Here is a 21,359-nt window from a genome sequence, read left to right as displayed (position 1 = left end):
AGGCCCAGCAAGGATTAGTCCATATGACTGCGAAGGTCTCCATACTACTGTAAAGACCTGAACTGGGGTGCAATGGCTCTAGGCATAAATGCAACTCCTATAAATATTCCTCTGGAGAACTAGGACATGTTTTATCTGATCCTCTCCACCAAGAGTGAAGGTTGATGTCCTTAGAACCTTGAAGGAAGACATAGGGCTGTACATGTGTCAAGAGCCCATGTAGAAGTATTAAATTGAAATCACTTGTGGAAACCCATATGCTGCAGATTTTTATTAACGCATGGGAGTGGAGATAACCTGAAGCAGTTGTAGTATGTGAAGAGTGGCTCATGCTCTTTCTGCAGAAATTGGGGCAATGCAAAATGAAAGAGGAAGGAGCCAGTCATAACTGGGGAAGACTATAAGAGATGACCACTGGGAGCAATAGTAAAGGACCATTCAGCCCAACAAAGGGTTATCAAGCTATGCCCACAGATCCTAGAATTAGCCACAGATTTTCAGACGACAAAGAGCAAGGCAACCTGCCAACACATTTAGAAAGACTTGACCATTATCAGAAATGGCATGGAGATTTAGTACTTATTACACTAAAGTTGTATTGATGATGACTGCACACAGTAAATTCCCTGTCAGCAGGGTACTCAAAGCACCTTTTGCTACAGGGTATGACCTACAACTGAAGGTGGTCTTGGTGCCCATGTGTAACTTGACACATTGGCAATATATTCAAGGTGCATCAAGAAAATGAATGCAAGGTTGGCTTCATTGCTATCAGGGATTCAGCAAGCACACATATTGTATTTTTTAATTCTAATGGTGGCTGAAAATGTCTGATGTTACACTGTAAAGTGACCCAGGAAGAAACCTGCTTCATGAAGGGATAGCGGCGAGGTGTTAGTTTTGTCAGAGAACACCAACAGTAAAGCAGTTGGGTATTGTCTAGTAAGTTTTTGCTTGCCAATCTACTTACTAAGATCCTAATTCTAGTCCATCTGATAATCACCATATTGGTTACAAACATGAGTTTTGCAGCATAATGCCCGTTCTGAAGTGTGGAACTAGGGATGAGGAGGAAACCTGCCACCCAGTAAATAGTGCATCCCACCTTTTAAAGTATTTGATGTGTGCGGTATTTCCACCGCAAATACTAGGAACCTCTAAATCTGTGGTAGTCGAAGCAAGGCCCGGGCGCCGCATGCAGCCCTCCTGACCTTAACTTGCAACCCCCAGCTGAATGAATAAACTGGGCTGTTCTTTACTTCAAAAGCACAAACATTAAAAAATAAGCTAAATAAATGAGAAAGCATTTATTTAAAAGCTATCTGAAATAAATGAAAAGAAGCAAATAAGGTGCCCTGCAAAATTTAACTTTAGGAACACATTCATTTTTCAGTCTCTTCAAAATGCGAAAAGTATATTTCATTGACATGCAAAAGCATTACACCTTAGTACATCAGAACAGATAATTGCGTGTAGCAGTATTTTATTTAAAAATGATTGTTTTAAAAAATGAGTGTAGAAGCTGTGCATCTAGAGGTCAATATTTCAGAACTAGAAGAAAGAGGTGTATTTGCTTTGTGGCATTGTCTGACACCTGACTTCTTGTTTTCCAGTAAAGTCCCAAGCTTTGTGAAGATGTTTGCACCAGAGGGGTCACTTATCTTTCACGAGAAAGCCTGGAATGCCTACCCATACTGTCGAACCAGTGAGTATTCACCCCCAAAAACTAAACATTGTTATAAGTGCTGTACACACACTCGCACACCGTGATCATTCAATGGCTACATCAGTGGGTGATGCTTATCAATAGTGCCCAAGTAAAAAATGTGTCTTCGCTCTGCTATGTAATCTGTGAGTTTTCTCCTTATAGAACATTATCTTTTTATTGAAGAACGTATATGCCACCCAAATAACTGCATCCTCCCACCCCAGTGCAGAATATGATAATCTACTGAAAAAATGTAGCATCTCTCCACTTCATTATAGTCCTTTTGTTCTCCTTTTCTTTTATAGGAACAGTGAGTTTCACACTATAAATACTAGTGCCCACTGCAGTGCTTGTATTCCCCCATATACACCCACCCAAAGTAGAACATGCTGCATTCCTTTAGTTTGATTACTAAACCTTATATCCGGTCTCTGAACACCTCTGTTTCAGACAGTTCACTATATATGTCCGGTGCAAGCAGTGCAGCCTCAATACTGTCTTACCAGAGTGGGTGTGTCCCTCAAAGGAACTGATGTTACTCTCACATACTTGACCGTACATGAGGAATGTTGCCATTCTTTCTCATGCTTTGCAGTTGATGTCCTGCGCCTATGCTTTCACCTATGTGGACTCACAGATGTAGAAAAAGTTATAAGGTGTTTCTGGTATTACTAGTCATTAGAGTAAGTAAGCAATAACAAGCATTGGCTTAGCTAATAGGTGTCGCCTAAGCGAAAGCTCTTGGCTTTGACAATGTGTTTAAACCATGTTGTTTGGCGGTGAGGTAAATTGGAGTGGAGTTCAGTAGGGTAGATATGATTGGAGTACATTGAGGTAGATTGGAGTGGAGTAGAGTAGATTGGAGTTGGGTGGATTGGGTGCATTGAGTAGGGCAGATTGTAATCGAGTGGGGTGGATTGGAGTAGGTTAGGTTGGAGTTGGATGGATTGAAGTGGGATGGATTGGGGTAGAGTGGAATGGAGATGATTAGCGTGGAGTGCACTGGGTTAGATTGGATTGGAGTGGAGTGGGGTGTGGCAGATTGGTATTGGGTGGGGTAGATCGGTATTGCATGCATTGCAGTGGAGTAGTTTAGAGTGGAGTACATTGGGATGTAGTAGGTTGGAGTGGAATACTGTGGGGGAGATTGGAGGGGAGTTGGGTGGAGAGGGTTAAGAGCGGTAGATTGTGGTACATTTGGTTGTGGTGGAGTGGGGTGGAGGATGGTGGTGGTGTGGTGTAAAATTTGTATTGCATTAGTTCAAGCTGCTTTTTGACATAACTGAGCCATGGAATTTTGTGTATGTAATCAAGACTCAAACAGTCCTGTATTATTGCTCGGTTAAGTAAAGGTTCGTCCTTTGACCAAATGGATCGCCATAACATGATTGGTGCAGTTTGGATGTGGTGTATTAAGGGGACCAAACCTAATTCCGTGTGGCGTAATACAATCATGAGACTGGTGGCCAGGAGTCTTCTAAGAAAGGAGTTTTCTGCTGTCTGTAGAAGTGAAGCCTTGCAAAAAACCCAAACTCTTGCCCCCTACATGATAACCGAACAGTGTGTGGCGTAGATGTGGCTTAATGCATCAATTGGCTTGGAACCCAGTTTGCTTGCAAACCTGAATAGTGCCTCAAGAGTATGATCAAAACACCTTTTCCTAACCTCTATAAGATGGTGCAAGGAGCCTTTTTAGTAGATTTGTATTGGAGTGGAATTGAATGAGGTAGATTTGTATTGTATTGCAGTTGAGTGAGGTAGATTTTTGTTGTGGAGTGGGGTAGATTTTTGTTGTAGGGTGAGGTAGGTTTTTGTAGTGGAGTGAGGTAGGTTTTTGGTGTGGAGTGAGGTAGATTTTTGGTGTGGAGTGAGGTAGATTTTTGGTGTGGAGTGAGGTAGATTTTTGGTGTGGAGTGAGGTAGATTTTTGGTGTGGAGTGAGGTAGATTTTTGGTGTGGAGTGAGGTAGATTTTTGGTGTGGAGTGAGGTAGATTTTTGGTGTGGAGTGAGGTAGATTTTTGGTGAGGAGTGAGGTAGATTTTTGGTGAGGAGTGAGGTAGATTTTTGGTGAGGAGTGAGGTAGATTTTTGGTGAGGAGTGAGGTAGCTTTGGAGTGGAGAGGGACAGGGTGGGGTTGGAGCGGGATAAATTGGTTGGAGCGGGGTAGAGTGGGGTAGGATTGAAGTGGGGTAGATTGGGGTACATGTGGAGTGGAGCAGGGTAGGATTGACGTGGGGTAGATTGGGGTGGATTAGTGTGGAGTAGATTGGAGCAGAGCAGAGTGGGGTAGATTGGAGCAGACTGGGGCTGAGTGGGGTAGATTGGAGCAGAGTAGGGGAGAAAGGACTTGACTGTTAAACTGATGCTACACAAAGCAACAAGGCCCTCTGTGCCTGGATACTCTTGCGGGTAATTGGCTGCACTTTATAAATCCTTCTTCGTATCAGCAGTATCATCAAACATGGGGAGGGCAAAGGGTGGGTTGGTTACCCTAATTTCCGCTAGTATACCTGGTTTACAGTCCCAAATAGAGACGGGTTCGCGGAATATTTTGGCAGTACAAATCTCCCTGACAGAGGGAGGTGTCTTTTTAATTGTAAATTTTTACAACTCTTATGATAGTCACCACAACTGATCATCTCGTTGCTTTAACACGCTTTTTGGCGGACTATAAGGAAGCTAATCAAAATGATTGTTATATCATAATCTTGGGTGATTTTAACATCCATGGCTGTTTGAATAAATGTTTGTCCTCTGATCAGTTAGGTCAGTCAGAACAAGGTGAGGCTCACTTTGAGCATTCTGCCCAGGGAGATTTTCTTGAGTCAATCCTAGCAGATTATGGCTTGATACTCCCTTCTTTGACGTCTGAGGAAATCCCCACTTTTAAAGGGAATGGTAAACATTCGGTCATTGATTACATTTTTATTAGTATTGCACTTGGTGATATGATCCACGATTATAGGGCGATTTGGTCTCATTTTAGCGACCATACCCTGTGGTCCTTAGTATTTCGGCCATTCTTATAACCCCCACTAAAACTTTGGACAGGACGGATAAATTTAATATCCGCCCTACTGATCAGAATCGCAGGATTAGATGGAACAAAGTAATTCCGGGCGATTTTCATACTAACCTAAGAAGGAAGGTGGGTCCTGAGATAAACATTTGTTTGGATTTGGATGCAGGGAACAAGGAAGTTTTAGAGGCATATTCGGCAATTTGTTCCCAAATCTCTGCGGACCTTAGATGCCCTGCTAAGAGTAAAGATAACACCGACTTGGGTTGGTTTGATAAAAACTGTTCTTTGCCGAACAGAAGGCTGAAGGCCGCCCTAAGTTGCAAACCTATTAACAGGGCGATCATTGCCATGCTCAGGAAGGAATATGATAAAGCCTTGAAAACTAGAAAGCAAAAGATCAGAGAGGATGCTTGGGCTGAATTATCTTCCATAGATGTCCTTAGAAACAGTGCAAAGTTCTGGTCTGTGGTGAATAAACCTTATTTTCGTGACGCCTGTAATGGCCAATTAGATTGTGGTATAGGGGAAGAGTTGTGGTGCTCTCATTTTAAATCCGTCTATGAAGGGGCAAACAATGGGGCATCGAATTTGTCCCCTATTGTAAACCCATATACTTTATCGGTTTCTAAGATCGAGGTAGTCGAGGCCATTGAAAAGATGACGAGTAACAAGGCCCCAGGCCCGGGCGGCGTTCCGGTCGACCTTTACAAATCTGACCTTGAGACCTGGTCTATAGTTTTAATGAATGTTTTTAACAGGGTATGTGTTTCAGGTATACCGGACACTTGGTCCGAATCTGTAATTAAACCCATTTTTAAAAAAGGTTGCAGGGGGGATCCTAGTTGTTACCGCCCTATCTCCCTTATCGATTCTGCAGTCAAAGTTCTGGGGTGCGTAGTTTTGGGGAAATTAACAACATGGTTGGAGGATACTGATACCCTCTCATGTTTACAATATGGGTTCAGAGCGGGTCGGGGTACTATAGACCAAAGTCTGAACCTATACTTAATAATAGGTAAATACACTATTGCCAAAAGAGGGAAGTTGTATCTTGCCTTTATGGACTTGTCCTCGGCCTTCGACCGAGTGAACCGGTCGAAGCTGTGGGAATTGCTCCTTAAGTGCGGCATTGATGAAAACATTGTATTTTTCCTGGCTGATTTACATAGGGACCTCTCCGCCACTGTGAGATACGATCGCCTGGGGAACTGTACAGGCAGGATTGGTATTACTAATGGTGTTAGACAGGGCTGTATTTTAGCCCCCCTGCTTTTTACGTTGTATATTAATGATTTAGGTGCTGCTTTAACTGGGTCTTGCAAGGATATCCCAAGAGCGGGCAAGTATTCTATTCCGGCATTACTATATGCCGATGATGCCGCCTTGTTAGCACGCACAGTCGTGGGTTTGCAACGCTTGTTGGATTCATTTGCAAGATTCATGAAAGCACTTGATCTTAGCGTGAATTTTTCTAAATCACATGTCATGATATTGGGCTGTAAATCAAAAGAAGTTAAGACAATGTATTGTGAAGGGCATGTTTTATCCCGTGTTACCAGATTTCCCTATTTGGGGGTTATTTTTGATGATAAGCTTACCTGGTCCCCGCAGTTGGCGGCCAAACGCAATGTCTTTGTTAGGTCCACTCTAGCCGTCCTGGATTTTGGTCGCAAACTGGGGGTGAAGCCAATACAGGCTATGTTGAACATATATGCTGCTAAATGTCTCTCTATAGCAATGTATGGGGCTGACTTATAGGGTATTAAAGATGTTAAGTTCCTACAAGTAGTAGAAGACAAATTTTTAAAATCTATCTTATGTCTACCTCAGTCAACCCCCGCCTATATTGTTCATTAGGAATGCGGGATAGATTATTTATTAGATCGTATTGCTCTAGTCCCATTGCTTAAATGGATTACAACTTGGTTAAACCCAGATTTGGAACTAAATCATGTGATTTTAAAGGATTGTCTATCTCTTGAGTATGGCAATGCCATCCCTTGGCTAAAATATGTTAAGAATTTATCCAGGGAATTAGGCCGTCCCGAATTATTCGATTTACCTGGCAATTTAATTAAGGGGGATTTGAAATGGGTGAAAATTGCCCATAAACAGCGGGCAACTTTAGAAAGGGAAGAAAAAGAGTTACTTAAACCTTCAGTAAGGGCTCATCAGTTGGTAATTACTTCAAATAGTATTGAACCCTTCTTGGTCATTGTTAACAATATGAACCATCGTTTTTTATTGACCAAGTTCAGACTGAATAAATTTCATCTCCTGCTCACTGAATCCCCAGGGTGGGCGAAGGAGAGAAATTTGGAAATCTGTTCTTGTGACGGATTTTCCATCAAAGACACGGTGCACTTTATCTTCTTCTGTAAGCACTGGTCCCCTATTTGTAAAAAATTCATTATCCCCCTTATTAAGGGTAAAGGTTTTAGGCAGGTTAAACCTGCTCTTCTATATCTACAATTGCTGGGTTCCACTTGGGAGATATTTAATATTGCCAATTTTTTAGCAATCTCAATGAGATTAAGGAAAAAAAATTCTTGGATTTAATATAACAATGGGTAACTCATGAATTGAAATCAAGTGTCTTGTATACCTTTTTAACTTAATTGTAGTGTTTATTGTCATTGATATTTACATGGTATGTTTGTTATATTTATATGCTTTTATGGTTTTTGCTATGAACCGAATAAAGTAATTTTGACTGACTGACTGAAATCCTTATTGATTGGAGCAGAGTAGGGCAGATTGGGGCTGAGTGGGGCAGGCTGGGGTAGTTTTGAGTGGAGTATGGTTGATAGGGTAGAGTTGGATGGATTTGATTGGGTAAGACTGGAGTGGGGTAGGTTGGACCGTAGTAAAGTAGATTGGGGTAAGTCAGAGTGGGGTGTGATATACTGGGGTGGGATGAATTGGTATAGATTGTGTTAGGGTACAGTAGATTGAGTGGATGAGTGGGTAGATTTGTGTAGATTGGTGTGAAGTGGGTTAGATTGTGGTAGGTTTGGATTGGGACATAGTTGGGTGGTTTTGGTTGGGGTGGACTGGAGTAGATTAGAGTGGGGTAGATTGTGGTGAATTGGAGTGGCTTGCGATGTAGTGGTGTAGAGTGCAGTAGGATAGATTGAGGTGGAGTAGGGTAGGTTGGAGTAGATTGAGGTAGATTGCAGTTCAGTGGAGTAAGATAGATTGTAGTTCAGTGGGGTTGAGTAAAGTAGAGTCTGGTAAGTGGTGTGTAGTGGAGTGTCATAGAATAGAGTGGTGTGGTGTACAGTGGAGGGGGTAAAATAGAGCAGAATGTTCTGGAGTGGTGTGAAGTGGAGTATGGATGTTGTGGTAGCGCACTGCCGTTACAGACAACACACATTTTCAGTTGAAATGACCATTATATTTGCATATACATACATTACTTCCACAAAAATGATGTGTGGAAATGTCCTCATCTAGTGTATTGATGTGTTTTGATCGTATTCAAAACCACACTTCATAATTGGAAAGAAATGTTTTACATTTGTACTTTTCTAATTCTAATATATTTTGAAATATCCACACAATCATTTTTCTTGTGTGCTAGAAAAAATAACCTCCCATGGCCTCACCTCTTACATGGGTACACAGCAGGATTGTCACATAAAACCTCTCACTTTGAAGTCAGAGAAAGAAAAGTAAACACCAAGCTCCCTCTGAAGACAGTCTCTGACAGTTGGCCTCTGCCTTTGAATGTACAGCAGATGTGACAAGATAAGAACACAAATTAAAGGCCTGTTTACCGAAAAAGAGTACTCTGAAGGATGCAGTAAACAAGGGATGCTCCAAGGGTGGGACAAACAAACTGGACAGCCTAAAGCAAATAAAGCCAGCAAACAAAAAGCAAGCAACTCTGTGTTGCAAACCACAAAGCCAGTAGTAAGCAATGGGCATCACATATTCCCAGGGAAGCTTTCAGAATGCCCACAAGAAGTTGTTAGCAAACCAGACAGCTGCTCTGTCTGGGAGACTTCAACCTAAAAATTACACCCCTGCTGCTTTGAGTGTTAAAAAGTCCCTGACAAAAAGTATAAAAAATATATTTTAATGAGTCAAAATATTTGAAAATTCTATGAACTATGTGATACCAGTATGGAAGTGATATAGTATAAATAAGTTGATGGGTGGATGAGAGTTTAGTTGTCTTTGTGACAGAAATCTTCAGTCACTTAGTTGGCCTTATGTAAACCTGTGGAGACAGGTGGAATAATCGGCCTAGATCTTCAAAACTTGGGCCACACAGTGATCTGAATGTGTATCTCAAGCATGCAAAAGAGGCTTTCTGAAGGCAGAAGTGCATTTTATTTCTAATATTGCACCAACATGATAAAGGCATCGCTATATGACTTAGGTCTGCTATGTTACAAACTCTTATTCCATAACTTCTGTCAAAAATTGATTATATAAATAGATCAGAATAGATCACAGATGCCCAGCAGGGAGCACTACATTTGTTAATAACTGACTTTTTTCTTTTTTAAACTCCTCAAACTGCTTTCTGCCATTTGTAAGCTCTGTAAATAACAGATTTTACTAACACCCGGTTGCTCCTCAATTCATTGCCCTCTGTAGGATGTATGAGTGATTCAGATTTGCTGGCATTAGAATCTCTGACCTGAAGATCACTGCGTACCACCCGGCAAGTGTTCAACTCTTTAAACCATACTGCTAGCTTGCATAACCTGCAGTATTAAAAAATATATATATATATTTTTATTAGCGCATTTTCAACATTTTAATATATTCTGTAGTCTGCATTTCCATGCATCGAGAATTGTATTTGCCACACTAGTATTCAGCATTACAATGGTTGGACGTATACATAAATCTCAGCAGTATTTTCGCAGAAGTTTGGAAATGACTAATTAAGTGAACAAAGAGCCAAACATTTAGACCATTCCTTAATTTGGCCATAATCTCTTTCCAGAGTTCTCGATTGAGGTCATCCACCCTACGCATCTGCCCACTCGACAGCTGTAGTCCGTTCTAAGCTGTTAATCAGTTGCTCGGTTACGTGGCTTTCAGTTCGGTGGATTGCAGATCAGAGCCCCCCTCCTACCAAGATCTTCAATAAGTGCGGCCCAGTCAGCTGCAGTGGGATTGCACCTTAAGCCCCTTTGTTCTTCCATCTGTAATGCAGCCTCCTGGTCTGCCACCCATTTAATTAATTTCTCTTTCCATCCAAGACAGGCAGTGCATATCAATTGCCCATTAAGCCAACACTAGTCCGAGTTCAATTAATTTAGAGCTCACTTTGGTAGCTGAGGATCTAAAGTAGAAACCCAGCAATGACATTTCCGTTATTTTGAGGTTTGGATGGTGTGTGGTCCGTTCCAGTACGTGTTACTTGATGTCAATAGTTGGAAATTGTTGGCCATTACCATACCATGTGCAAGAATCATGCGTCAGTCAGGGAGCATCGGGAATGTCCTATTTGTGGTGCCCGTAATAACGTTTAACCTATGTGGTATGAGGTAGGTGGTGTGGAAGTAATGTTGTGTAGTCCCTAAAAACCTGTATAGGATCTGCGTATTTAGACAACATAAATTGCGGGATTGGTGTCCAAACTGATTCCGGACACCCCCACCGGGTATGTTAGCCTGTATTCCAGCTAGCTCACAGTGCCTCTATAAAAACCCTTCTTACCAAATAGAGACTAGTTCTTGGCAACTATCAAACATGACCACTCTGTCCTATCGGGGAGTGCGGAAACAGTACAGTACTTTTTGCTCAGTTACTCATGCTCACTTTTGTTTCAGAGCAATACCCAGAATAAACTGTGGGGAAGTTTTTCAATAAGCATTTATTGAACCATTGTTATTCTACTGTAAAAGAGGTGTGCTGAAACATTAAGACAGAAACAGATATAAATGTAATAAGCACCAATAGAGTAAAAAGATGATGGATTCCTACCACAGTGCTAGAACAATAAATACAGGCAAGTATATAAAATACATGACAGTAATAAATGCATACTCCTATGATGCAACCCTATCTAAATGTACCTCCGTGTACCTAAGATGTATGTAGGTGTAGAGCCAAGAATCCCCCATGAATCTTGCCAACCCCATTACCTGAAGTGTGAGACTGTGGGACCCCGGCTTGGTCTCGAGATGGACACCCCCGAGGGATGCCAGACTACGAGCTGAAGTGTCTGCGTGCAGGAACCTCAGCGTCTCATGTCAGTGTGTCAGCATAGAAGTCTTCTCCTCTCCTTGCCTCAGCAAAGATATGATGTTTATATACCCAAAGTGGTACCCTCAGGGGAACTCCCTTGCTGTGTCATGTCGGACTAGGATGACTTAAGAAATTACCCTTATACATAGTTATTATGCAGGAGATGGTAGTCCTGCTGAGTTTCCAGGAATCCAAGAATCCTCATGCATAATAAATGAGGCTAGTTTTCGGAGAATACCCCACGTTCTCTAGGCAGTACCGTAACTAGGTAAAAGGTCCGTACCAAGAATCGTTATGCAGTGTAATAGCAGGGGAAATATAGGTGAAAGGTTTAGTTACTACCTGTATGGAACATAACAGTAGTTGAGTTGGATATGTTTAAACCTAGTGTTTCTAAATACGCAGGGGGGCGTGTGTTGCAGAACCGTTTTTCACCGTCATCGCTCGGCCTATGTTACCCTGCCAGTGCGTTTTGACTGACAGTGAATGCCAGTAACATGGAAAGAGTAGTTTTGCAGCGTGAATCCTTTTCTGGATTCACATGCTGTGCATCATTCCGCCATCTAGCGGTTGGGTCCGGAATTGTCTTTGTTGTTTTTTTTCTTCTTGTAATGGTCGCTGTCGACCACCATTTGGTGTCAGGTACGTCCCCAGTATGACGTCAGACGGCATCCTGGAGGTCGACGTGCGCGGTGGCCATCTTCAGAATTTTTTTCCGCTGTTGGGTCTGGAAGCAAGACGGGAAGCTCGGAAGAAAAGTTTGTATTCCCGAAAAACTTAAAGAAAATAAGATCGTCATTGATAGGATCAACGAGAAGAGATCGATCATCGACACAGAGTCTTAGACAGAGGCAGAGCGGCCCTTTCTTTTCAACACCAGAGAACCACTCCGGGCCACAAATGGCGAGGTAGGGGCCATGGAGAAGACCCCTTTCAAATTCTGCCCAAAGTGCCATCACAAATAAGCACAACGTGATCCACACACCGTGTGCAACCTCTGCCTACCCAAGGATCACCAGGACAAAGACTGTGAGGCCTGTGCAGAGTTCCTGCCTAAGACTCTTAGGACACGTCGAAATCAGAGACAGGCCCACTACACCACGATGTCGATGCCAACGAAGAAACCTTCCATGAGGGAGATGGGTTTTTCGATCAACAAAGAGGAGCATGCAGCTCCTGCGGAATACACACATGCGGGATCGGACGTCGAAGTGATAGAAAAAGACAGAGAAAAGCCACACAGAGAAAAAGGTGAAGGAGTCAAAGAAAGCCGGAGAAGGTATGACCCAAAGATCCGTCGGAACTGAAGGGCCACGAACCAAAAACAGCCAAAGCAGTCCCGACGCCGAACAAAAAGGCGATCAAAGGTCAGCCGCGAACAAAAGAAACACACGGCACCCACCCAAGTGTTGCCGAAGAGAAGTCGCACAAGACTCCACAGCCAAGAGTCGACGACAACGAACCCGCAAAAGAGGCCTCGACGCCGAAAACGAACGTCGACGCTGAAAAGAAAAGGAAGACCCCGACATACGACTCCGAAGAAGAAAATAAGATCCGAGGAAGAGATGGTGGGCTATTACAAAGAAAGAAGGAATTCAACAAATCATTAAGGGTATATCGAATCCCTAAGGCTCCGGAACTCGAACCGGAAACCGTTGACTCCCGAGAGGCTGAAGACGCCAATCCCCACCAACGCTGGGACATCGAGGCGAAAGATCCAGAGGAATACGATAACGTACCGGATGAAGAGGAAAACGAAGAAAGCTTTGAGGACGAATGGAACGATCTCAACACCGAAAGTCCAGAGGAGGAGATCTGCAACTATCCCTCGAAGGCATCTCCCCCAGATGACATTGCCTCCTACAATGAAATTGTTAGAAGGGCTGCAAACCAATTTGGGGTGCCCCTAGAGGAAGAAAAGGGAGATACATGTTTCCTGCTGGAAACCCTGGCACCTGCAACAAGGGGAACACACTATCTAACCATGTTGCCAAATATTCTGGACCAAGGCAAGGAATCCTTCAAAGAGCCAGCGTCGAACAAAGGTGTAACTCCTAGAGTGGAGAAGAAATATAAACCCTCTTCAAAAGAGCCAAAATATATACAGGGAAATGTTACGGCAGATTCTATCATCGTAACAGCCAGAAGGAGAGCTAACGCAGTCTCCAACACAGGACCTCCACCAGAAAAGGAGAGCAAAAGGATGGACTTGGTGGGCAGAAGAATGGAGAAAGAAGCAGCAATGCAGTGGCGCATTGGCAACTCAAATGCCCTGCTGAACAGATATGGCCACCAACAGTGGGATTAAATTGAGGGGTTTATAAACAAACTCCCAGAGGAGGACAAGAAAAAAGCGAAAGCGCATGGTCCAAGAGGGAAAGAATGTAGCTAATACATGCCTAAAATCTGCACTAGATGCAGCAGATATCACAAGCAGGCAAATGTGCACGGGAACCACACTCCAAAGACATGCCTGGGTCAGGATTTCTGGATTCAAACAAGGGGCCAGACATCAATTATCAACAGGCCTCTTAACGGACAAGAGTTATTTGGCAAGGAAGTGGATGAATCCATTCAACAGATCAAGAAGGATAATGAAACGGCTAGGGCAATGGGGGCCCTACAACAAAGAGGATCTTTCAAAAGAGGAGGTTTTCCTAACAGAAAGCCCACACGAAGAGGCAGCTTCCGCCGAAACCAGCAGATGCCGCAACAGTCCCAGGGTCAAAACACAAGTCAACAAATGGGTCAACAATCTTTTTACCAGGGCTGGCAACAACAGAAGCAGCCCTTTCGAGGGCGAGGAAATGGCAGGGGAAGTGGCCAAACCTCAAGAGGGAGAGGTAATACCTCTAACTGACTTCCACATAAACAAGCATTTGCAATGCAATAGGTCTCGCATTATAAAAGTGTGAGCAGTTGGCATTGCTGATAATAATGTAACTCTAGCTATTGGCATTGTAAATTATAATGGCATTTATTCATGTGTTTGTTTTATAAAATAGATAAAAAAGAAGCATTGTCATGAACAATGCCAATAGCTTAAACTTTTGCAAATGCGAGACCTATTGCATTGCAAATGCTTGTTTCAGTACTGCAGGCTTTTTTTAAAGTTTTAGTCACTACTCAAAATGAAATCCATTTTTATCAGCGTTGCCAGTGCTCCTTTATGTTTAATGCCATAAATGAAACACAATGTTCTAAGCAGATTGCTAAATAGCATCTCCAGCCCCGATCACAATGTCTCACTTCATGCTGGACAGTGGGCACCCTGTTTTCATGCAGCGCCAAGACGGGGTGAACTAATGCACAGACTGAGGTCTGTCAGCCTCCGAGGCTCAAAGCATTCCTTGCAACAGTCTGCTGTGTCAAGGTATTGTCATGTGTACAGCACACACTCTGCAACAGCAAGTGGTTTCAAAGTTGGGGGTGACTTCCCAAACTTTCCCGAGGTGTTCATCCTGTTTGGTGGCAGCGTATTTATGCTGACAGCCCCAAAAACTTTTGTGGCTGTCTGTGTGTGGCTGTCTGTGTGTGGCTGTCTGTGTGTGGCTGTCTGTGTGTGGCTGTCTGTGTGTGGCTGTCTGTGTGTGGCTGTCTGTGTGTGGCTGTCTGTGTGTGGCTGTCTGTGTGTGGCTGTCTGTGTGTGGCTGTCTGTGTGTGGCTGTCTGTGTGTGGCTGTCTGTGTGTGGCTGTCTGTGTGTGGCTGTCTGTGTGTGGCTGTCTGTGTGTGGCTGTCTGTGTGTGGCTGTCTGTGTGTGGCTGTCTGTGTGTGGCTGTCTGTGTGTGGCTGTCTGTGTGTGGCTGTCTGTGTGTGGCTGTCTGTGTGTGGCTGTCTGTGTGTGGCTGTCTGTGTGTGGCTGTCTGTGTGTGGCTGTCTGTGTGTGTGGTTGTGTGCGTGGCTTTTTGTGTGCGTGGGTGGTTGTGTGCGTGGGTGGTTGTGTGCGTGGGTGGTTGTGTGCGTGGGTGGTTGTGTGCGTGGGTGGTTGTGTGCGTGGGTGGTTGTGTGCGTGGGTGGTTGTGTGCGTGGGTGGTTGTGTGCGTGGGTGGTTGTGTGCGTGGGTGGTTGTGTGCGTGGGTGGTTGTGTGCGTGGGTGGTTGTGTGCGTGGGTGGTTGTGTGCGTGGGTGGTTGTGTGCGTGGGTGGTTGTGTGCGTGGGTGGTTGTGTGCGTGGGTGGTTGTGTGCGTGTGTGTGTGGTTGTGGTTGTGTGCGTGTGTGTGGTTGTAGTTGTGTGTGTGTGTGGTTGTAGTTGTGTGTGTGTGTGGTTGTAGTTGTGTGTGTGTGTGGTTGTAGTTGTGTGTGTGTGTGGTTGTAGTTGTGTGTGTGTGTGGTTGTAGTTGTGTGTGTGTGTGGTTGTAGTTGTGTGTGTGTGTGGTTGTAGTTGTGTGTGTGTGTGGTTGTAGTTGTGTGTGTGTGTGGTTGTAGTTGTGTGTGTGTGTGGTTGTAGTTGTGTGTGTGTGTGGTTGTAGTTGTGTGTGTGTGTGGTTGTAGTTGTGTGTGTGTGTGGTTGTAGTTGTGTGTGTGTGTGGTTGTAGTTGTGTGTGTGTGTGGTTGTAGTTGTGTGTGTGTGTGGTTGTAGTTGTGTGTGTGTGGTTGTAGTTGTGTGGTTGTAGTTGTGTGGTTGTAGTTGTGTGGTTGTAGTTGTGTGGTTGGGTGGTTGTAGTTGTGTGGTTGGGTGGTTGTAGTTGTGTGGTTGGGTGGTTGTAGTTGTGTGGTTGGGTGGTTGTAGTTGTGTGGTTGGGTGGTTGTAGTTGTGTGGTTGGGTGGTTGTAGTTGTGTGTGTGTGTGTGTGGTTGTAGTGTGTGTGTGTGGTTGTAGTGGTGTGTGTGTGTGGGTTGTAGTGGTGTGTGTGTGTGGGTTGTAGTGTGTGGGTTGTAGTGGTGTGTGTGTGGTTGTAGTGGTTGGGTGTGTGTGTGGTTGTGTGGCTGTGGGTGTGTGTGTGGTTGTGTGGCTGTAGTTGTGTGGCTGTGGTTGTGTGTGCGGTTGGTTGTAGTGTGTGCGGTTGGTTGTAGTGTGTGTGGTTGTAGTTGTGTGTGGGGTTGTAGTTGTGTGTGGGGTTGTAGTTGTGTGTGGGGTTGTAGTTGTGTGTGGGGTTGTAGTTGTGTGTGGGGTTGTAGTTGTGTGTGGGGTTGTAGTTGTGTGTGGGGTTGAGTGTGGGGTTGTAGTTGTGTGTGTGGTTGAGTGTGGGGTTGTAGTTGTGTGTGTGGTGGTGGTTGAGTGTGTGTGGGGTTGTGGTTGTGTGTGTGGCTGTGGTGTGTGTGGCTGTGGTGTGTGTGGCTGTGGTGTGTGTGGCTGTGGTGTGTGTGGCTGTGGTGTGTGTGGCTGTGGTGTGTGTGGCTGTGGTGTGTGTGGCTGTTTGTCTGTCTGGTTGTTTGTCTGTCTGGTTGTTTGTCTGTCTGGTTGTTTGTCTGTCTGGTTGTTTGTGTGTCTGGTTGGGCGTGTGTGGTTGGGCGTGTGTGGTTGGGCGTGTGTGTGGTTGCGTGTGTGTGGTTGCGTGTGTGTGGTTGCGTGTGTGTGGTTGCGTGTGTGTGGTTGCGTGTGTGTGGCTGCGTGTGTGTGGTTGTTTGTGTAGTTGTGTGGTTGTGGTTGTTTGTGTAGTTGTGTGGCTGTGGTTGTTTGTGTAGTTGTGTGGCTGTGGTTGTGTGTGTGGTTGTGCTTTTTGTGTGTGTGGTTTTTGTGTGTGGTTTTTGTGTGTGTGGTTTTTGTGTGTGTGGTTTTTGTGTGTGGGTTGTGTTTGTGTGTGTGTGTGTGTGGTTGTGTGTGTGTGGTTGCACTGTGTTTGCCGATGGTGCTGCAAGTGTGGTCGACTTAGCCAATGGAGTAGTTTTTTGGGGGTTGGGGGGTCCCTCAGAGTCTGCTCATATTTGCAACCTTCAGCTTCGCACATTGAGGCATTAAAAAACAAGTGTAAGTAAATATGCCACGTAAAACAAGCTGATCGCAGCAAAAAGAAGTGGATGCATGCTTGTTTTTGCTGTCAGTTCCCCGGCGCACAAGCAGGCATCCACTTCTGTCAGGACAGCTAATCGCAGCAAAAAAGACAGAAGTGGATGCCTGCTTGTGCCCTGGGGGGACTGACAAAAAAAACCAACATGCAATGGGAAAAATGCTACCGCTGGCCACAGCTTGCAGTGCATGTGCGCGAGTGGTGCGCGCGCAGAAGTAATCCCGCCCATATGGCACCTCTGCTCAAGCGCACGCCCGCGCACATGCACTGCAAGCTGTGGCCGGCGGTAGCATTTTTTGAAGTCCTCACTTAAAGTTTCGCCAGACCAGCGCAAGCGCTGGGTCAGGCGAGACCTAAAAAGGACCCACACAGAACACCAGTGGGGGAAGAATATCCTTTTTCCACAACCAGTGGGAAAGGATCACAACGGACAAATGGATATTAAATGTGGTACAACACGGCTATTGCATAGAGCGAACAAAGACACCACCTGCAAATCCACCAAGGATAAGAAAATTATCCAAATCAGAACAAACACTGCGAAACACAGAGATCAAAGAACTGTATCTAAAACAGGCAATAGAAACAGTACCAAAACAGGAACAGCACAAAGAAAACTACTCACCACACTTCCTTGTACCAAAATGAGGCCTAACCCTGAGGCCAATTTTGGACTTAAGATTCATAAACAAATTCATACGGACACAACACTTCAGAATGTGTACCCTTCAAGAAATAATCCCGCAAATCCAAAAAGGGAATTTTCCTAGCAACAATAGACCTCAAGGATGCCTATTTACATATTCCAATGAACAAAAAACACAGAAAGTACCTAAGATTCCTACACAAAGGAACACACTAGTAATTCAAGGTACTCCCGTTAGGAATAAAATTGCCTCCACGGGTGTTCACAAAGTGCCTGGCCACAGTGGCCGCTTACCTAAGAAGAGAAAAAAATCCATGTATACCCCTTTCCCACATTAGAGAACACTTGAGCAACGATTTTGGGATAGCACTCCATGAATGCATGCTCTTGCTCGGCTTGCACAGCTTCCACCCACTCCTGTTTCCTTGTTGCCAAGCGACCAGTCTCGAGAAAGGGAGTGAATTGTGCTGTGCTCCCAAACACTTGCATCTTTGATATTTTTGTTTGTTCTATGATATGGGGATATGCTACAGCACAAATATGGTGCAGCTCCCCAGAGAGCGTGCATTCCTTAATTCCTTAATTTCATCCAAAACAATTCAACCAACGGACATAAGATGGCGGTATTGGTAAAAATGTGGGAGGATAACAGAATAATAAGAGCACTAACAGAATAAAAGTGTTCCGTTTTTCACGTGGGCTTGTCGTTAATGCTACACTTCTCTCATTCTTTCGTGGCCTGCAGTGCCTATTCTGTGGTAACCGAGAGAAATTATCCTGAAATGTTTCAGTAAAAACACAAATGTTCCTTGGAAAACGGCGTTGCTGTTCTTCACCTCGAATAATATTGTAAAACATCCCATATAAAAGTTAATTTTTTCACTTCTACTCAGTGATTAATTGGGCTAGTATACATACATCTTTGGAGAGAGGGTGAGCCGGAAGGAGTAAAATTATTGTATTCATTCATTTCCTAGTAAATCGTTCTCCGTCACCTCCGAGTGCGCAGCATTGGCTTCGTTTCCTTTCTCTGCCAGGAAAGAGCCCCCTTACATATTTTGCTTTTCTCCTATGTTGGATACACCCTATATAGCTGCTCGGTAGGAAGCTGGTTATGTATATGGTATACCACTAAGTGGTTATATCGTGCACAGAATGCAGAGATTCCCCCAGAAGTGTACAGGGCTTTGTATAAACCCAAAGAGCTCTATTTGTGGTAGTGTGGGCGAGCAGCCTTAGGCCTACCACAGAGGAGTGAAAAACAATTATTATGCACGCATTGACTAATAAATGACACATGACTCAAAAAGGAGATCCACACTGTTTTTTCAAAAATTAGCTTCTTTCAAGATTTATTTTAAGACTAAGATGTACGCAAAAAGTTAAATACATTTTTCAGGAAAAATGCTTTACACTTTAAAAAGTGGACTCGGTGCAATTTTCAGGCTGTGCTATGTCAACCTATGGAGGAAAACAAGAATACAGTTTTTCAGGTAAGTATACGACTTTCAGATCCATTTTATAGGGTCTCAGGTGGCAAGGTTCAGATTAGCACCAAAACTGCACCAGCAGTGGCATAGCGGCGGCCAGGTGCAGAAGTCCAATTCGGGGTGAGACGCCCAATGTTAACCAATGGAGACAGGGAGTGATTGAAGATGTACTATTCACAGCTGAGTAAAGCGGTTTCAGGGGTCGATCTCCTGGAGTTAAGGCAAATACAGGGGACCACAAGGCAGCACCAAACGTACGTCCTCCGGGGCAGCCAGGTGCAGAGTGCCAACAGTTGGGTGCCCAATCCACTTCAGTGAAGGAAATTGGTTTTGGAAAGAGGCTGGCCAGGAGGCAGCACGAAAAAACCCTACAACTGTCCGGTTAAGTTGTGATGCCACGGGATGTAGGGACACTGTTGGTCAAGCTCCCCAAGGCCTAAGAGGTTTGGGTGCAGGGGTGTCCTTTGGTGTCTGGAGCAGCTTACCAGGCAGGTTGCAGTCAGTGGTTGTCTTCAGATTAAGGCTGCACGCGTCAAGGTAGAGTCTGGCTCAGAAGCGCTGGGGAGCCTTTGCTGAACCGTCGGGCCACTTAGACTCGGGCCTTAGGTGTCGGTTGCAGAGGTGGGTCCGGAGGTGGTTTGGCGGATCCTCAGGGCTCAGTTCCTTTTCTTTAAAGTTGCTTTCTTCTGGATAGGTCCGCTGTCCACGGGAGTTCTTGATCTTTGTAGGAGGCAGACAGTCCTCCCAAGGCTTTGGAGGTCGCTGGGCTGCAGGGCAGGTCGTCTTTTGGCTCGGGTTCAGCGAGAGTTGCAGACAGGCCGGTAGGGCTAAAGCCAGGTCAGTTAGTGTATGTAGTCTTCTTTGCTGATGTGACACTAGTGTCCAGCTCTTCTTAGGTTGTCAGGATTCAGATTTCAAGGTCTGTGGGAGCCACCTAAATACTATATTTAGGGGCATTACAGGGGAGTAACAAGTAGGGACCAATGGGTTCCTTAACTGGAGTGTCTAAACCCACTATTATACCATCCTCAAGTGGGGGGTGGGGGCATAGCCCTAGCCCTGATTGGACCAGTCCTACCATCTTCAAGATGGCGGGCACTGAAAAATGTACTTAACATCGCCTCCAGCAGCTGAGCGGTGGAGTTGGCAACGGGGGCAGTGAGAAAGTGCATCTTTTTGCATGGTTATCCCCACTTTTTGCCTGGTTTTGATGTGTGTTCCAATGTAGTGCACAGGGTCCCTTCCAACCAGGTCCCATGTGCCAGTGCTTCGTCCCTAAAAATAAAAAATAAAAATAAAAAAAATCAGTAGTTCTACCCTACGTGGGTACCTAGTGCCTGGGAGCTAAAGAGGATTTCTTTGGACCCCACCTCGCTGGGACAATCCCCCTACCTGGGTACCATGTCAGCTAGCACTGTCTGAAGGCATACATAAGACACCCTTCTAGCAGGCCTTACAGCCCTAAGGCATGGTGTACTAATCTACAAGGGAGAGCATATCTTCAGGAGCAGATGTGCCCCAACAATATTTGGGTCCATTTCCTAATATTATAAGTGCCAGTGAAGCCATAGGGAGTACATGGGCTGGAAACTCGACAACTCGAGTTCCACAGCACCATCATGGCTTCACTGAATTCAGGAGTGTTTGGTATCAAACTACTTATTTCAGTAAATCCACACTGATACTAGTGTGGGATTTATTGTACCATGTACTCAGAGGTGCCCCCTGAAAACCCACCAACCCTGTTGTGGTCTCTGACCGGCTGTAGGCTGCCAGTCACCACCAGACATGTCTCTGGACCCCTGATTAGAGAGACCCCTGCTCTCTGGGACCAGAAACAATACACATTGTGGGCAGAGGTGTTATGTCTCCTCCCCCAGGATGGGCCAGTGCTCGAAAAGAGAAGCTTAAAGGGCCTGTCACCTTTTGTAATGCGACCCCCAGCTTCTGCTGCTAGCAGCAGATGGCAGCCCCTGGTTTACACCCCACCTTGGGCGGGAAAAATGGCAAAAGAAAATCAAAAGTATTGGAGTTGTGCCCACCTCTGCTAACCTCTCCCCTAAGATCTGCTAACCTCTCCCCTAAGATGGGGGATGCGAGGCACAGCTTTCAGTCCCCGCCGTCTTGAAGATAGGGAGACCCCTCCAATCAGTGCTAAGCCTATGCCCCTTCCCACAGGAGGGTGGCATTATAGAGGGTGTAGTCATCCCAGGTAAGGTGCCCCTCTGTCCTACCTGCTACTCCCCTAAAACGCCTCCTAGTTGGCTCCCTCAGACCTAGACACTAGATCTGCGACGACCTAAGAATGCACCTTGCAGCAGAAGACAACTGC

At 44.9% G+C, this 21,359-nt stretch overlaps 1 protein-coding gene across 1 annotated transcript in view; it reads left to right on the top strand.

The window, feature by feature from the left end:
- Positions 1 to 21,359, top strand: part of LOC146811937 (phosphatidylinositol transfer protein beta isoform-like) — a 376,865-nt gene that overhangs the window by 73,962 nt on the left and 281,544 nt on the right. The window contains exon 4 of the mRNA XM_085618905.1: positions 1,614 to 1,705. Coding sequence (XP_085475031.1) covers positions 1,614 to 1,705 — 92 coding nt within the window. The remainder of the gene's footprint in view (positions 1 to 1,613; positions 1,706 to 21,359) is intronic.

The sequence above is a fragment of the Triturus cristatus genome, chromosome 7 (genome assembly GCF_964204655.1).
Source record: "Triturus cristatus chromosome 7, aTriCri1.1, whole genome shotgun sequence".
Lineage (NCBI taxonomy): Eukaryota > Metazoa > Chordata > Amphibia > Caudata > Salamandridae > Triturus > Triturus cristatus.
Note: the sequence above shows the minus strand (reverse complement) of the source record. Positions and strands in the feature narration are given on the sequence as shown.